The sequence below is a fragment of the Bos indicus genome, chromosome X, assembly GCF_029378745.1.
Source record: "Bos indicus isolate NIAB-ARS_2022 breed Sahiwal x Tharparkar chromosome X, NIAB-ARS_B.indTharparkar_mat_pri_1.0, whole genome shotgun sequence".
NCBI lineage: Eukaryota > Metazoa > Chordata > Mammalia > Artiodactyla > Bovidae > Bos > Bos indicus.
Genome location: NC_091789.1, coordinates 56,731,884 through 56,749,062, shown reverse-complemented (window position 1 = coordinate 56,749,062; position 17,179 = coordinate 56,731,884). Strand labels below are relative to the sequence as shown.

Sequence of the window (17,179 nt, the reverse complement as noted above, 5' to 3'; positions counted from 1 at the left end):
CTGAGCACCTGGACTATGTTGCAAACTCAAACAGTAAACTCCAGCTCCCGAAATGCACGGTGGGATCTGATTTCAAAAACCCCGTGCAAAAAAAAAAAAAAAAAAAACCCACGGGCAAACAGCCTCCAAGCTTATCATTTCGTCCTAACCACTAGCCAGATTCTTGGACTTTGCGGATTTTGCGCGCGAATGGAGCAGAATCATATAGTCCCATCCATTCCTCCAACTTCTGCTCAGAGCCCAATGCAAGAATAACTTCACCCTACTTTGCTTGGTTTACTGGGGGTTCCGCGTCGTCCCTACCCCTACCTCTCCACCTTTTCCTCTGGGAAAACAAACCGAGTGGCATTGGTGAATTGCGCGAGGGTTGGGCGGACGAAGCCAAAGTTTTATCCACCCCACCCCTGACCCCAAATGGCTCTCCCAATCCAGCACAGCCCCTTCCTCCAACCAGACATTTCGTCCAAGTTGGAAGCAGTCGATGAAACTACAAGTTGGAGTCATGGTTCCCCGAACAAGAGTATCCACTACCAGCACCACTCTCACGTGCACTCGCCCTAGTTTACTTCCACGCCCTGGCCCCAACCGCAGACCCGTGGGGCCACACCTACCCCCACGAGAGGCAACGTGAAACCTACTAGGGGGCGTCTGACTCCGGCGGGTACATTTTGAACTCGCGGAAGGCAACAAAACCGCTATATAAGGCGCGCAAGCCCCAGCATCTGCGCCAGAAGAGGTCCCGGCGCCAGAAGAGCACAGCTCGAGACCGCTGGTCCCAACTCGAGCCCAGATCCTCGGATCGCCTCACCCCCAGCGCAGAGTCTGCAGAAGCGCAGTCTTTCATCGACAGCAAAGCATGGACAGCAGCCACTTTGACATAGGATTCCACAACTTGGGAATCGGCGAGGACGAACTGCATGGTTAGTGCCTAGACGGCGATGGCAGGTGCTTCAGCAAATCCCAGAAAAGGAAGTTTCCCTGGGAAGGGCGGGTGGACGGGATACTGCATAGCAGCTCCTCCTCCAACACGGCCCCGACCCCCTCCAGCCCGCGCACCGTGGGCTCCAAGCCCGCCTGCCCCAGTCTCTCCCTTTTGCTTTCCTCTTTTTCCAGATGTGGAGCCTACCCTGATCTCAGAGGTTTTAAACGGAGTGGAAGATGAAACTCGGTCCTCACCTGAGCCCGGGGAAGCAGCTGCAGCCGCAGCCGCAAACTACTTTGGCGAGGCCGACTCCAACCTCCTGGACGACGAAAACCGCGAGGGCAACGAAAACCGTGCGGGCGACGAAAACCGTGCAGGCGACGAAAACCGTGCGGGCGACGAAAACCGTGCGGGCGACGAAAACCGTGAGGGCAACGGCGGCGATATTGAGCCCCCGCCGCAGCAGGAGGAGCCGGGCCCCCAGGCCGTCCAGGGGCCCCAGAATGCGGCAGTAAAGCCGCGCCGCTGCCGTACCGTTTTCACCCAGTTGCAGCTGCTGGAGCTGGAACGAGTTTTCCGCCGCGTTCAGTACCCCGACGTGTTTGCACGGTAAGTGGCTGGCTCCGGAGACGCCCAGTTCTTCGCTGGCCCGCGCGCCTTCCAGGACGCCTTAGGTTCTTTCCCAGTACCCTTCCCCCTCCTCTCCCGGGCCAAAAGCCACTTTGGAGGCTCGAGGGCGCCGGGTCTGCCTAGCTCGTGGAGGTTGGGCCAAACCCTGCAGAGCTTGCAGGGGTGCAAGAGAGGGGCGGGACTAGGGTGGAACAAGTAAAGCAGGGCAGATTAATATTTATTTAATTTAAAATCTTGGTAATTTGCTCATCGTGGGGTTTTGCATGCATTTTTATATTTTAAATATTGCAGTAAAACTTTATCGTGATTACTCCGCTTTTTCCACGCCGTTTAAATTTTGTGCACGAGGAGAGCGCCTCCTAGCGCTCACCCTGGTCTCTCGGCCCTGCCACGTGGAGCGCTGTTTCCAGGCTTTGACCGTTAAAAAGCCCGGGCCGGAGCCCCCTAGAGTACGAAGTGGTTGTTGCTCAGTCGTGTTGGACTCAGCGACCCCGTGGGGTGTAGCCCGCCAGGCTCCTCTGTCAGTGGGATTCTCCAGGCAAGAATGCTGGAGTGGGTTACCATTTCCTTCTCCATAGAGTACGAAGGGGAAGGCCTATTCTGTCCCCATAGGAATGGGGCATCAGGACGAATCGGTGTGAGGTTTATGGGCGCCCTTAATGGTTCCATTGTATACGTCCTTCACCCTTGATTGCTTGGCTGATATGGCTTGAAGTTTCTCCATGAGAGTTCACCGCTCCCTTTTACAGTAAACAGAAATACTTGGGTTTAAAATGCCAATTTTTTTGCGGGGGAAGGAGGGGATTGTCATTTTAGTTATTTTTACGGAGGGATCTCCGTAAAAGTGAAAAGATTTTCAAGTTAGTTCTCTGCTGTTGCACAAATGGAAAAATTAATTGAATCATTTTGAAGTAACAGGCACATTACCAGGAATTTTAATATGTATTCCCTTTTTATATTTTAATTAATGGGTGAGTTGTCCACGGGAAGACCCTAAGAAAACCATAAACCGTATTACAGAAAATTTTAATTTACAGAAATGTAAATGATATATTTTATCCAAAATTCCAAATACTGAATTTGCACTTTTCCCCCATCAGAGAGGACATTGCAAGACGTCTGAATTTGGCTGAAAGAAGAGTGCAGGTTAGTAAATCTTAATTTTAAGATTGGCCGGGCAGCCATTCTAAAACATGCTTTACATTTTGTCCTGAAAACTCTCAATTTGGTGTGCTTTGTTGTTTTTTCCATACAAACACACACAGGGAAAAAAGTAGAACACAGACCTCTCTCCTCTCTAAACACACACACACACAGAGGTTTTTTTTCCAGTAAATAAAGTTCATCTTCTAACACTGGCATCCTTTAGGGAGGCTGTTAGTATTCCCTAAAGGAATATTTCTATGTGACTCTACTGGGGCTCAGTCTCACCTGGGAAGCATTCACTTTAGTACTCTGAAAAGCTAGGTTATAAGAAAGATCAACTGTACTCAGTTATTTAAAATACTTAAAACCTGGGCATAAGGTCTTAGCTAAAGGAGTGAATTACAAATATTAGACATTGGTGTGAGGGAATAATTCAAACACAGAGCATAGTACATGAGTAACTAACATATGTTTAGTTAAACTGAAACTGTCAAGGGGGTGGCTTAAAGTTCCAAATCCCAGTGCCTAATCCTCTTGCTGCTGTTTTTTAAGTGTTTTTGCGAAGTAGTGTAGAGGTGGCAGGTGGCAGTCTTAAATTCTAGTGGTTTTTTTTTTTGGAGGACTTTGATGTCAGCCTGAAAACATTGCTAAAATATTGCAGTTATGGTAGTAATGGGGAAAAGTTTGCAAGCTTTGGAAAATCATCCTTAAAAATGAAGGAGTAGAAGCTCAGCTAGATTTATTACTGTGCATGAGAGTAAGTACCTATCTCAATTATTCTTTTTCTTTTCCAATATAAAGTTTGCTGAATGTACAAGAAGAGTTTATCACTCAGGGTATAGAATTTTTTAGGGGGTGGGAGGGGGGCTCTGTCAGGCAATTACCTAGAAACAAAGATTGTCTTGGTTTGATCTGAAATGTAAAACTTGAAGCTATTCTTGAACTAACATGGAAAAATAAAATGGCTATTGTTTCAAAAAAATGATAGAACTATATTGTTAACAAGATATGAATTAAGTTTATTTTCTACAAACTGTTATTGATGAAGACATGGATAATACGTTCATGTTTCTGAAAAGTAATCTGTACATGGTGGGAGAGAATAATAAATATTATTTCTAACCAGGAAAAAAAATGAATCCAAAAAAGAGAAAGAATAATTTTGAATAAAGTTTCCCTGACCTAAGAAGGGGTGAAAGGTTAGAGAAGAGTCAAATTCAACTTTATGAAACTAATAATGCATAAGTGAATATTCCCTTGAATTTTTAACATCTAAGATTTTGTTGATCCTTTTTGCTGATATTGTTTTAAAAAGGTGGATTTTATGAGGGTGATCTCATTTCAGGCCAAATTCTCACCTGTGTTAATTTAAAGTACTTTTTTCATTTATTCAGGCAGTGATTACAAATCTGTAGATGATGAAGTCAAAAGGTGACTATTTCAGTCACTTTTAGTAAAGTATAGATCACCATAGTTATATCAAAGAAATATTTGTTTGCCCCCCTCAAAAATATATATGGATATATATATACATATGGATGCTGTTGCTGCTGCTACTGCTAAGTCGCTTCAGTCATGTCCAACTCTGTACAACCCCATAAACGGCAGCCCACCAGGCTCCCCCGACCCTGGGATTCTCCAGGCAAGAACACTGGAGTGGGTTGCCATTTCCTTCTCCAATGCATGAAAGTTAAAAGTGAAAGTGAAGTCACTCAGTCGTGTCGGACACTTAGCGACCCCATGGACTGCAGCCCACCAGGCTCCTCCACCTGTGGGATTTTCCAGGCAAGAGTACTGGAGTGGGTTGCCATTGCCTTCTCCTATATGTATGGATATAGACATATATATATGGATTAGATATATATGTATGAATATATGTATAAATATGTATGAATATATATGTATGGATATATATGTATATCTATATATACACATATATCAGATGGCTTAGTTGTTTTGCCCTATAGCACGAGTGTGAGTTCAGGGCTTCGCTGGTGGCTCAGCCATAAAAAGCCGATAGTTGGGTTCGATCCCTGGATTGGGAAGATCCCTGGCAAAGGAAATGGCAACACACTCCAGTATTCTTGCCAGGAAAATCCCATGGACAGAGGAGCTTGGTGGGCTATAGTCCATGGAATCACAAAAGAGTCAGACATGCTGCTGCTGCTGCTACGTCGCTTCAGTCGTGTCCGAGTCTGTGCGACCCCAGAGACAGCAGCCCACCAGGCTCCCCCGTCCCTGGGATTCTCCAGGCAAGAACACTGGAGTGGGTTGCCATTTTCTTCTCCAGTGCATGAAAGTGAAAAGTGAAAGTGAAGTCACTCAGTCGTGTCAGACACTTAGCGACCCCATGGACTGCAGCCCACCAGGCTCCTCCATCCATGGGACTCTCCAGGCAAGAGTACTGGAGTGGGGTGCCATTGCCTTCTCTGAATGAGACATGACTTAGCCATTAAACAACAACATATGTGAGCACAGTGATGGAAATACACTGTGCATCTGTCAGTGGTGTGCAGAAAAGCAGACCACCGGATGCTGGCATCCTAATGCCACGGGCTGGACCAACTTCAGGCCTGGTCTCAAAACGAATCTGACAGACAAGGTAAGCCCAGATGAAAAGTTTGCTGAATTGTTTTTCCTCATCCTTCGGTTTACATAGTCCTCTCAATGGATTTCTGAAGGGAACATGAGCCAGAAAACACAAGTAAGGAAAAATATAATGTTCTTGTATATTTCCAAATACTGCAGCATGATTTCCCCCAAGAAACTTAATAGATGCTTCCCCTACCCATCTTGTGCAAGTATGACAGATCTGCTTAATGAAACCAGTATTGAGAATATGGACCTAATATTGGCCCATACTAAAATTTGCCATCCATGAGATTTTGGCTATGTTTAGGGAGATTAGACCCCAGGTACATTTGAATCCCTCAAGAATGAGCTTTATTACAGTGGCCTTCTTCAGACTATATTTGCATGTAGTAGAAGGACACCTAATCCTAAAATGGGAGAGAGAAAAGACAGCTTAAAACTTGCAGTTTGGGAAGGTCCAAAATAATTAAATACAGGGTAAACCCCATCACTTGCTATGCTAATAGAAAAGTAAAGTCTAATTGATAACTTGTTTGTTTGTTAATGATTGGTAAGCATTTAGAGAGGAGCCTCTTTTGTGACCCTTGTCCCCACAGGACTGGACATGATTAGACCTTCCTGCCTTAGGGATGAGTGATAGGATTGGGGTCTCCTGGTTAAGGAGTAGAGCTGGCAGGACCTCGGGTACCCTAACACTGTGGGTAAACAGTGGCTCTTGTCTGGCATCCTGAAACTGAAGCTAGAACCAAATAAGCTGCCCTTGTCCTGAACCCAGGAAGGTTTGGAGGGTAGGGCAGATTGGAGCATGCAAAATTGACAGTGATGACAACAGAGTACTTAGTATCTTATCTGCAGAAAAGGATTTGGGGTTTAGTGAATTTTGGTTTAGTTAAGCTAAAATTTCCTTAACACTAACAGCTAAAATATCAAGTCAGTGACCAGGACTTAAGCAACTCTCGTTGTTGCTGAAGCAACAAGCAAGACAAGCCACACAAAGTCCCTGGGCCTCCCATGATCGAGCCTCCATTGACATAGCATCTGCTCCCAGGCATGGACATTAACAGCAGGGACCCGGTGCAATTCATCAATTAGGCCTGCATCTAAGACTTGAAAAAAATTCATTAAGGAATGTTAAAAATGACAGACAATTCAATGTGCCAAAGTCTGGACTAGGCTTGGCTCACTAAGGATTAACTGAGGGACGTGAGCTGTTTACTTTCCTAACAGAGTTTAGCAATAAGGAAATAGCTTCTGCTGCGGCAGTGTAAAATCTCAATGGCAGATTTGCATGGTGGGTGTTTTCTAGTATGACATTAACTGTTCAGTATACTAAAGCCATCTCTTTTTTTCCCTCTGATTGAAGGTTTGGTTTCAAAACCGAAGGGCCAAATGGAGAAGATACCAGAGGGCATTGATGTTTAGAAATGTGCACCCTGCTGCCTTGGGCCACCCTATGGGGGTATTCTTTAATGGGCCCTATCATGTATTCCAGCCTGGATGGAGATATGTTCCTGCAGTGCCACGTCCAGGCCTGCCCCCTGGGGTACCCCCACCACCTGTGCTGCCCGCACCTCTGCCACCCAGGCCATGGAGGATGCCTTTCCCACAGCCGGTGCCTGTGCCTCACTATGCTATGGCCCCTGTAGGTTTGGCATGGGCCCCTATCGGTCATTTTGTAGGCCCCCGTTTCTGAATATGTTATTCATGCAGTTTTCCAAAGGGTGTTTCTGCTACATATAAGTTGTGCACAAAAAATAAGAAACATGTTAAATGTGTAAAATGAGTGCCAGTTGTTTCGGGAGGGCACATGACGTTTCCAATAAAGATAAAATAAGGAATATATCGATTGTGTCAAATGGGCTAAGTGGGTGTGTGTATGGGAATTGCTGCTGCTGCTGCTAAGTCGCTTCAGTCGTGTCCGAGTCTGTGCGACCCCATAGATGGCAGCCCACCAGGCTCCCCGGTCCCTGGGATTCTCCAGGCAAGAACACTGGAGTGGGTTGCCATTGCCTTCTCCAATGCATGAAAGTGAAAAGTGAAAGTGAAGTTGCTCAGTTGTGTCCGACTCTTGACAATGCAATTCAAACAGAAGGTCAAAGATGCTTCCTTCCATAATGTAATGGGTCTAAGTCACTATAATAGGTTATGCACATCAGAGTCCTCCCAGTGCCTGTAGCGGGTTTACACTGACCACATGTTCTCCCCCCAACTCCATCCGTACCCTTCCCCTTTGGGAGTGTGTACATATGCAGGATGGGAAGGTATGAGCCGTTAGTGAGGTACAGTGTGTTTTCAGATGGGGACATCTTCTATTAAAGGAGCTCAATAGCCATGGACAGAGAAGCCTGGCAGGCTACAGTGCATGGAGTCACAGAGTAAGACATTCTGTGTATTCTTGCTATTCTTGTGCCTTATATAGAGGTTTTGTTGCCTTCTGCGAGTTCAAAATGTACCCGCTGGAGTCAGACGCCCCCTAGTAGGTTTCACGTTGCCTCTCGTGGGGGTAGGTGTGGCCCCACGGGTCTGCGGTTGGGACCAGGGCGTGGAAGTAAACTAGGGCGAGTGCACGTGAGAGTGGTGCTGGTAGTGGATACTCTTGTTCCGGGAACCATGACTCCAACTTGTAGTTTCATCGACTGCTTCCAACTTGGACGAAATGTCTGGTTGGAGGAAGGGGCTGTGCTGGATTGCGAGAGCCATTTGGGGTCAGGGGTGGGGTGGATAAAACTTTGGCTTCGTCCGCCCAACCCTCGCGCAATTCACCAATGCCACTCGGTTTGTTTTCCCAGAGGAAAAGGTGGAGAGGTAGGGGTAGGGACGACGCGGAACCCCCAGCAAACCAAGCAAAGTAGGGTGAAGTTATTCTTGCATTGGGCTCTGAGCAGAAGTTGGAGGAATGGATGGGACTATATGATTCTGCTCCATTCGCGCGCAAAATCCGCAAAGTCCAAGAATCTGGCTAGTGGTTAGGACGAAATGATAAGCTTGGAGGCTGTTTGCCCGTGGGTTTTTTTTTTTTTTTTTTTTTTTTTTTTGCACGGGGTTTTTGAAATCAGATCCCACTGTGCATTTCGGGAGCTGGAGTTTACTGTTTGAGTTTGCAACATAGTCCAGGTGCTCAGATGCAAGCTGCAGGATGTCCCACACGCCTCTTATGAAAGCTCCAATGACTTCAGATTTTTAGTAATGAACCCACGACAGAGTTCAAGTGTAAAAGCCTGCCGAGTGCTTAGTGTATCCAAGAATGCCTGTGCTGCACGGGCCCCTTCCACCAGCTCCTGGCGCAGGCAACATTTGCTGTGTTAGGTTGCTGCGCATCTTAAGGAACCCCGCTTTGCAGGCGCCTAAAGCGCGCCTAATTCCGGGGCGGTACTGTATACCTGGCAGAAGTGCAGGCATTCCCCACTACCATTTCCGCTCCTCTTCTCTCCCTCCATTTATCTAGAATTATACTACTGATCTGTTTTCCCTACGGATGTGTCAAATAAATTAAAAGGGGCCAAGCCACGAATGAAGACTCTGGTTCTTCGGCCAAGAAGTATTTGCAGGTGTCCCAGGACGTTTTAACGTCCTTCATGTTATAAGAATCACTTCTTTGGGACTTCCCTGGCCGTCCAGTGGTTGACTCCGTGCTGCCACTGTAGCGGGCACAGGTTCCACTCCTGGTCGGGGAAGTAAGATCAGAAGATTCCCACAAGCCGCTTAGCGTGGCAAAAAAAAAAAAAAAAAAAAATCACTTCTTTAAAAAACGAGTCCCGTGATAATCAGAGCATGGAGATTATCTGGATCGTGAAGATCTTTTTTGTACAGTTCTTCTGTGTATTCTTGCCATCTCTTCTTAATATCTTCTGCTTCTGTTAGGTCCATACCATTTCTGTCCTTTATCGAGCCCATCTTTGCATGAAATGTTACTTTGGTATCTCTGATTTTCTTGAAGAGATCCCTAGTCTTTCCCATTCTGTTGTTTTCCTCTATTTCTTTGCATTGATCACTGAAGAAGGCTTTCTTATCTCTCCTTGCTATTCTTTGGAACTCTGCATTCAGATGTTTATATCTTTCCTTTTCTCCTTTCCTTTTCGCTTCTCTTCTTTTCACAGATATTTGTAAGGCCTCCCCAAACAGTCATTTTGCTTTTTTGCATTTCTTTTCCATGGGGATGGTCTTGATCCCTGTCTCCTGTACAATATCAGGAACCTCATTCCATAGTTCATCAGGCACTCTACCTATCAGATCTAGGCCCTTAAATCTGTTTCTCACTTCCACTGTATAATCATAAGGGATTTGATTTAGGTCATACCTGAATGGTCTAGTGGTTTTCCCTACTTTCTTCAATTTAAGTCTGAATTTGGCAATAAGGAGTTCATGGTCTGAGCCCCAGTCAGCTCCTGGTCTTGTTTTTGTTGACTGTATGGAGCTTCTCCATCTTTGGCTGCAAAGAATATAATCAGTCTGATTTCGGTGTTGACCATCTGGTGATGTCCATGTATAGAGTCTTCTCTTGTGTTGTTGGAAGAGGGTGTTTGTTATGACCAGTGCATTTTCTTGGCAAAACTCTATTAGTCTTTGCCCTGCTTCATTCCATAGTCCAAGGCCAAATTTGCCTGTTACTCCAGGTGTTTCTTGACTTGTCCAATACTTTTCATTCCTTTCTTCCTTCCCTTCACACATACAGATACCAAACATCAGTAAAGGGGTTGTATCAAATGTGAGACTCCTGCAGCAAGGAGGTCATCGCTACTGTAGAGGCCCCAGCCCCTGTTCGGAGTGAGGGACATCCAGGATGTGACAGTGCATGCCCATTGCCATCTTCACCCAATGATTTTGAAACAACCATCTTCATTTCTCATTTTTGCCCCCTTTTCTTCTTGTTAAACAACAGGTTCCTCAATGCTTTAAGTCCTCTTGGAACTACAGGGTCTGTAAAAATCAAAGCTCCAGGACCCCATAGAGCCTTGCCATCCCAAGACTCAAATAGTACCCAGGGTACAAATCCTACAGTTCACTCTCAGATCCAGTCTGACAAACAGACAGGACATTTTTTCATCTCAGTCTGCCTGGAAGAAGCAAAAAAGTAAATACCTATTCCCATAAGCAGAGGTCTTCAAAAGACAAATATACTATTTTAAAAAACATATATATTTCTTCCAGGTGCCAGATGATTTAAAGAAGAATGGTGGGATGGGGGCAGAGGAATATGCAAAATGTTTCTGGGTATGATAGGTTCCCCTCAGTCTAGGTTTTAAAAAGGAGAGGTCTTTTAAAATAATCTCACAAAGAACATCCTCTTAAGTGCATTTCAAAAATCTCCAAAGCATAGATCAGAAATTACTTATCCTAATATAAGAAAGGGGCTTCCCTGGTAGCTCAGACTGTAAAGAATCCACTTGCAATGAAATTATTTTGATGTATTAAAAATTATTAGAAATTGACTATGGGCTAATCATTTCATTTACCTGAGACAGATGGTATGTAAAGACCTATAAAGGTGGCAGCTTTGGCTGACAGGTTTTTTAAAATAATTTTATTTCTTTATTTTTGGCTGTGCTGGTTTTTCATTGCTGCACAGGCTTTTCTCTAGTTGCAGAGAGCAGGGGGCTACTCTTTTGTGGTGCACAGGCTTCTCATTGTGGTGGCTTCTGTTGTGCGGAGTATGGGGTCTAGGGCAGGCGGGTTTCAGTAGTTGCAGCACAGGGGCTCAGTAGTTAAGGCTCCTGGGCTCTAGAGAACAAGCCCAATAGTTGTGGCACAGGGCTTAATTTCTCTGTAGCATGGGGGATCCTCCCAATTCAAGTATCGAACCTGTGTCTCCCACATTGGCAGGCAGATTCTTTACCACTGAGTCACCAGGGAAGCCCCGGGCTGACAAGTTTTAAAAACATAATCTCAAAAGATGTGTAAGAGTTTCAGCATTTTACAGTAATAATTCTGGATGTGCTCTTTCTAAAGTTATTTCACACTGATAAACACATGACAACTTCCACAATAGTCATTTTCATGGTCAAATTAAGCAGGGAGAAGGTATGAGATATTTGTGGGAAAAGAAAGTTTGTGTTTTTTTTAAAATTAGAATTAGATTTATGTAAACTGGATCTTGTTTCAAACAAATCTAGTCAAAACCTTGGAGGTCCAACTTGGTAGAGCCTAAGAATCAAAATCTCAGCCATCCTTCAGACTACAAGTACTTAGGGAAAGTGGGCACAGTAGGGAAAGACTAGGAATAATTATTTGGTTGAGAATACAAGGATCTTCCTTGAGATTGGTGTGAAAACTGCCTTTTTCAACAAAGAGTTAACATTGCTGTGAGTGCATTTTTTTAAAGGAGAACAGAGTTTAATCTAAATTGTTTTCAAAAGAACAATTGGGCCTTAGCTTGAATTCCTAACATAGGGTAATATGCCTAAAGTGGGCATGCTCTGAGCACATATGTATATTCTGTTTTCCCACTCAGACATTTAGTGCCAGTATGACTCTCAGAATTGATGAAAACCTGAAAGTAAAATGATCATGTAAAATACAAGAATTCTTCCCTGTATTTTCTGATTGGTAGATCCTACTTTGTCTAATTTGAGTCCTGTAACCCAGAGCCTTCTATTGATGGAAGTGGAGAAATTGGTATAAAGTGGTACATATGTATACTACCATGTATAAAATAGATAGCTAGCGGGAAGCTGCTATATAACACAGGGAGCCCAGCTTGGCACTCTGTGATAACCTAGAGGGACGGGATAGGAGAGGGCAGGGAGACTCAAGAGGGAGGGGATATACATATATATATATATATATATATATATATATATATATATATATATATATATGCTGTGCTGTGCTTAGTCACTCAGTTGTGTCTGACTCTTTGGGACCCCATGGACTGTAGCCCGAAGGGTTCCTCTGACCATGGGGATTCTCCAGGCAAGAATACTGGAGTGGGTGGCCATGCCTTCCTCCAGGAGATCTTCCCAACCCAGGGATCAAACCCAGGTCTCTTGCAATGCAGGCAGATTCTTTACCAGCTGGGCCACCTGGGAATCTCCAGATACATATGTGTGTGTGTGTGTGTGTGTGTGTGTGTGTGTGTGTGTATGGCTGATTCACGCTGTTGTACAGCAGAAACCAACACTGCATTGTAAAGCAATTTTCCTCCAATTAAAAAACAAATTTAAAAAATGTCTAATAAAATACAGAAAAAATGAACTGGTACATAGACAGGGATTCTCAAACCTTGAGTGGACGGACACTTGCTGGAGGCAAATCATGTCACAATGTAACCCTCATCACATACCTCCTTCCTAAGAATGCTGCACAAAATTATCATTTGGGGATTCATTTGAGGTTTTCCTCATGCTCCTTCCCAACTAGTCAAGGGAAGAGAACATCCCAAAGAGAATGAACCCTTACCTCAGACAGTTCCTCTTCTTAGCGGATACTTTCTCATTTTCTTTTAATATACATCCACACAAGGTCACATTAATTTGGCAAATGAGACAAACATTCACAAGTCCTGCAGTCAAAAGACAGTGATGTTTATAGTTTCCTTCACTGTGCCAAAGCTTTTAGTTTAATTGGACCCATTTGTTTATTTTTGTTTTTATTTCCATTACTCTGGGAGGTGGGTCATGGAGGATCTTGTTGTGATTTATGTCAAAGAGTGTTCTGCCTATGTTTTCCTCTAAGAGGTTTATACTTTCCGGTCTTACATTAGGTCTTTAATTCATTTTGAATTTATTTTTGTGTACAGTGTTAGGAAGTGTTCTAATTTCATTTGTTTGCACATAGCTGTCCAATTTTCCCAGCACCACTTGTTGAAGAGACTATCTTTTCTCCATTGTATATCCTTGCTTCCTTTGTCAAAGATAAGCTACCCATAGGTGTGCAGGTTTATCTCTGGGCTTTCTATCTTGTTCCATTGGTCTGTATTTCTGTTTTTGTGCCACTACCATATTTTGTCTTGATGACTATAGCTTTGTAGTATAGTTTGAAGTCAGGAAGGTTGATTCCTCCAGCTCCATTCTTCTTTCTCAAGATTACTTTGACTATTCAGGGTCTTTTGTGTTTCCATACAAATTGTGAAATTTTTTGTTCCAGTTCTGTGAAAAATATCATTGGTAGTTTTTTATAAATAAGGTGAAAAGACAATCCTCAGAATGGGAGAAAATAACAGCAAAGAAACAACTGACAAAGGATTAATCTCCAAAGTATGCAAGCAGCTTATGAAGCTCAATACCAGAGAAACACCCCAATCAAAAATTGGGCAGAATACCTAAACAGACATTTCTCCAAAGAAGACATACAGATGGCTGGCTAATAAACATATGAAAAGATGCTCAACATCACTCATTATCAGAGAAATGCATATCAAAACTACAACGAGTTATCACCTTCACCAGTCAGAATGGCCATCATCAATAAATCTACAAACAATAAATGCTGGAAAGGGTGTGGAAAAAAGGGAACCCTCTTGCACTCTTGGTGGAAATGCAGATTGATTCAGCCACTACAGAGAATAATATAGAGATTTCTTTAAAAACTAAGAATAAAACTACCATATAACCCAGCTATGCCACAACTGGGCATATACCCTGAGAAAACCGTAATTGAAACATGTACCCCAATGTTCATTACAGCACTATTTACGATAGATAGGACATGGAAGCAACCTAGATGTCCATCAACAGTTGAATGGATAAAGATGTTGTGGTATATATACACAATAGAATAGTACTCAGCCATTAAAAGGAATGCATTTGACTCATTTCTAATAAGGTGGATAAATCTAGAGCCTATTATACAAAGTGAAGTAAGTCAGAAAGAGAAAGACAAGCAATGTATATTAATGTATATCTAGCATACATATCGGAGAAGGCAATGGCACCCAACTCCAGTACTCTTGCCTGGAAAATCCCATGGACAGAAGAGCCTGGTAGGCTGCAGTCCATGGAGTCGATGAGGGTCGGACACGACTGAGCGACTTCACTTTCACTTTTCACTTTCATGCATTGAAGAAGGAAATGGCAACCCACAACAGTGTTCTTGCCTGGAGAAACCCAGGGACGGGGGAGCCTGGTGGGCTGCCGTCTATGGGGCCACACAGAGTCGGACACGACTGAAGCAACTTAGCAGCAGCAGCAGCATACATATGGAAGCTAGAAAGATGGTACTGATGAACCTATTTGCAGGACAGCAATGCAGACACAGATAGAGAGAACAGACTTTGGAGACGGTAGTGGGGGTGAGGCAAGGTGAGGGTGGGACAAACTGAGATAGTAGCATTGAAAGACAGAGAAGGCAATGGCATCCCACTCCAGTACTCTTGCCTGGAAAATCCCATGGACCGAGGAGTCTGGTAGGCTGCAGTCCATGGGGTCAAGAAGAGTTAGACACATCTGAGCGACTTCACTTTCACTTTTCACTGTCATGCATTGGAGAAGGAACTGGCAACCTACAACAGTGTTCTTGCCTGGAGAATCCTGTAGACAGAGGAGCCTGGTGGGCTGCTGTCTATGGGGTCGCACAGAGTCAGACATGACTGAAGCGACTTAGCATGCATCCATGCATTGGAGAAGGAAGTGGCAACCCATTCCAGTGTTCTTGCCTGGAGAGTCCCAGGGATGGAGGAGCCTGGTGGGCTGCTGTCTATGGGGTTGCACAGAGTCGGACACAACTGAAGTGACTTAGCAGCAGCAGCATTGAAAGACATATATTAATATATGTAAAATTAGTCAGTGGAAATTTGCTGTATGATGCAGAGAGCTCAAATCTCGTGTTCTGTGACAACCTAGAGGGATGGGATGGGGTGGGAAGTGGGAGGGAGATTTAGGAAGGAGAGGACATATGTATACCTATGGCTGATTCATTTTGATATATGGCAGAAACCAACACAATATTGTAAAGCAATTATACTCCAACTAAAAATACATATACATTTTTAAAAAGACAGTGATGACAGTCATTCCATGCCCCTCTTCCCAACTGAGCACTTTTCTTCTGAAGGACATTCAGCTAAGAGGAAGGGACCCTGGTATTCTCTCTGAACTGGAGGGAGTTTCACTGTCATCTAGTCCACTCCCTTCATTTTGCATATGAGGAAACACAGGCCCCCAGAGCAGTGGAGTGGCCCACCTTGGGTAGCATGCACAGTTCATGCTGGAGAAGGTCAGCCTCTGGGTGGCCACAGCCTGCCCCGGGCCCAGGATTTCCTGGCCAAGGGCAGCACACGCAAGTCCAGGTTCACCTCCTCCATGCTCATCACCTCTTTCTGCACAGAACTCTTTTCCTTCAAGGGACTATGAACTCAAGTCTCCTTCCCAAGCTTTGGCACTGGGCCATTTTACCTCTAGGAAAAGTAAGCAACCTCCCCTGAAAGTATGCAGTATCCTGATGTCCACTCTTGAACACGGAACAGTAGGACCTTGAGAGAGTGATGCAGTTTGTACCCTCCTCACAAAAGGCCAAGTGTGCTTCCACTACAATAACCTTCATTTCCCCCAATCCCCTGGCGAAACTGTGCCTGCCAACTGGCAGCACAACACGTAAGCCACAGCCAGTTCTGGGCTTGTGTTGAATTAACTTTTTTTGTAAAGTAGGCTAATAGTTTGGAAACTGTCATTATGCAATTAGTATTCATTTTGAAATGTGGTTATTTGTGCTTTGCCTTGATCCATGTCACACTCTCTCCTTCTCAGATGTCACCCCAATGCTCTGGGGCAGGGATCCAAAGTGCAACAGTATAAATTTAATTTTCAAATGCACCCCAATGGTTTGTATGCCTCCCCGTGCAAAGCGTAGATCTTAAGGAGACTGTCTGGATTCCCAACATTTACATGCAAATATTTTTAGACTCTAGGAATACAAAAGACTCCCTCTGAAAGCATGCTAAGTTGTGCTTCACACACAAGGGGACAGAAATGATTGCAGAGGTGGCATCCAGGCATGGGCAGGATAATTGATACACCTGGAACCTTCTGAAGCACAGCCCCCAGAAAAAAACTAATGCTTCTCTGAGAAGTGCAGAGCTGGAACCCGATTTTCTATTCTTGGCCCAAGAATCTTGGTTTAGGGAAAAAAAAAAAAAAAAAAACAGGGGGCAGAGTAGAGATTAAGGAATAGTCTGAACAATTCCCCTTGAAAGAGAGAGACAGAGATGAAGCAAAAGATGCTTTGAAGTCGGGAGTGGAAAAAGAGGCCTTGGTGATGTGTGTCCATGGCTGAGCTCTGAGCTATTGCTGGGGGGCAGGGAGCTGGGGAGTCAGTGGGCACTGGAAGCTGGGTAGTGTCTCTGGGAGGTAGCCAGTGGGCACAAGGAGGTGGCCCTGGCCAGCTGGGCTTTATAAAAAAAAAAAAGAAAGAAAGGAAAAACAGAACTCAGGTTAATATGCAGATCAGTCCTTAATAACTCCTTTCATACTCATCACAAAGTAAAATAAGGGAGCCCCTCTTTCTCCTTTCCTCTCATCTCCACATTCCTTTAACTCAAATGATCACCTCAAGGGATCTCACCAGGATGGAAATATTCACGAGGAAAGAAGGAAGGTCAGCACAGAGAGGGAGCCCTACTACCCTGTGATTGCCCTAGCCCAGGTCCCCAGCCGCAGCACCTCGGGGAAAAAAAAAACACCCAAGGTGGTTCTATATCCTCATTTTATCCTGAAGAACTTTCCAGGGATGTCCAATGAATTCCATAGGTCCACCTACCATGTCAAAATCGCAACTCCAACAGGGAGTTAGATAGAAATATTGCAGGGTGCTAAGTTGGTTTTTCTATTGTTTATTTAACACAAAGGCTTAGACTTCAGGCATCTGCATGGACAGATCTGTTCTTGCATTAAGTGAAACTATTCTATATCCTCATAACTCTCTCGGCTTAACACTCTGTTTAAGAGTTTAATTAGGTCC

The 17,179-nt window shown here is 44.4% G+C and overlaps 1 protein-coding gene across 1 annotated transcript; it reads left to right on the top strand.

Annotated features, from left to right (window-relative positions):
* The first annotated feature begins 742 nt into the window (after positions 1–742).
* Positions 743–7,141, top strand: ESX1 (ESX homeobox 1). The gene is made up of 4 exons (XM_019955542.2): positions 743–920; positions 1,114–1,531; positions 2,653–2,698; positions 6,654–7,141. Exons 1-4 carry the CDS (start codon positions 857–859, stop codon positions 6,981–6,983), a joined length of 858 nt encoding a protein of 285 aa, XP_019811101.2. The 5' UTR covers positions 743–856; the 3' UTR covers positions 6,984–7,141.
* Positions 7,142–17,179: the final 10,038 nt, after the last annotated feature.

Excerpts from the sequence above, each read along its gene's own strand:
- ESX1 (XM_019955542.2), top strand. The coding sequence starts at position 857 with ATGGACAGCAGCCACTTTGACATAGGATTCCACAACTTGGGAATCGGC. Across the intron at positions 921-1,113 it reads CGGCGAGGACGAACTGCATG|ATGTGGAGCCTACCCTGATC; the intron begins GTTAGTGCCTAG and ends CTCTTTTTCCAG. Across the intron at positions 2,699-6,653 it reads TGGCTGAAAGAAGAGTGCAG|GTTTGGTTTCAAAACCGAAG; the intron begins GTTAGTAAATCT and ends CTCTGATTGAAG.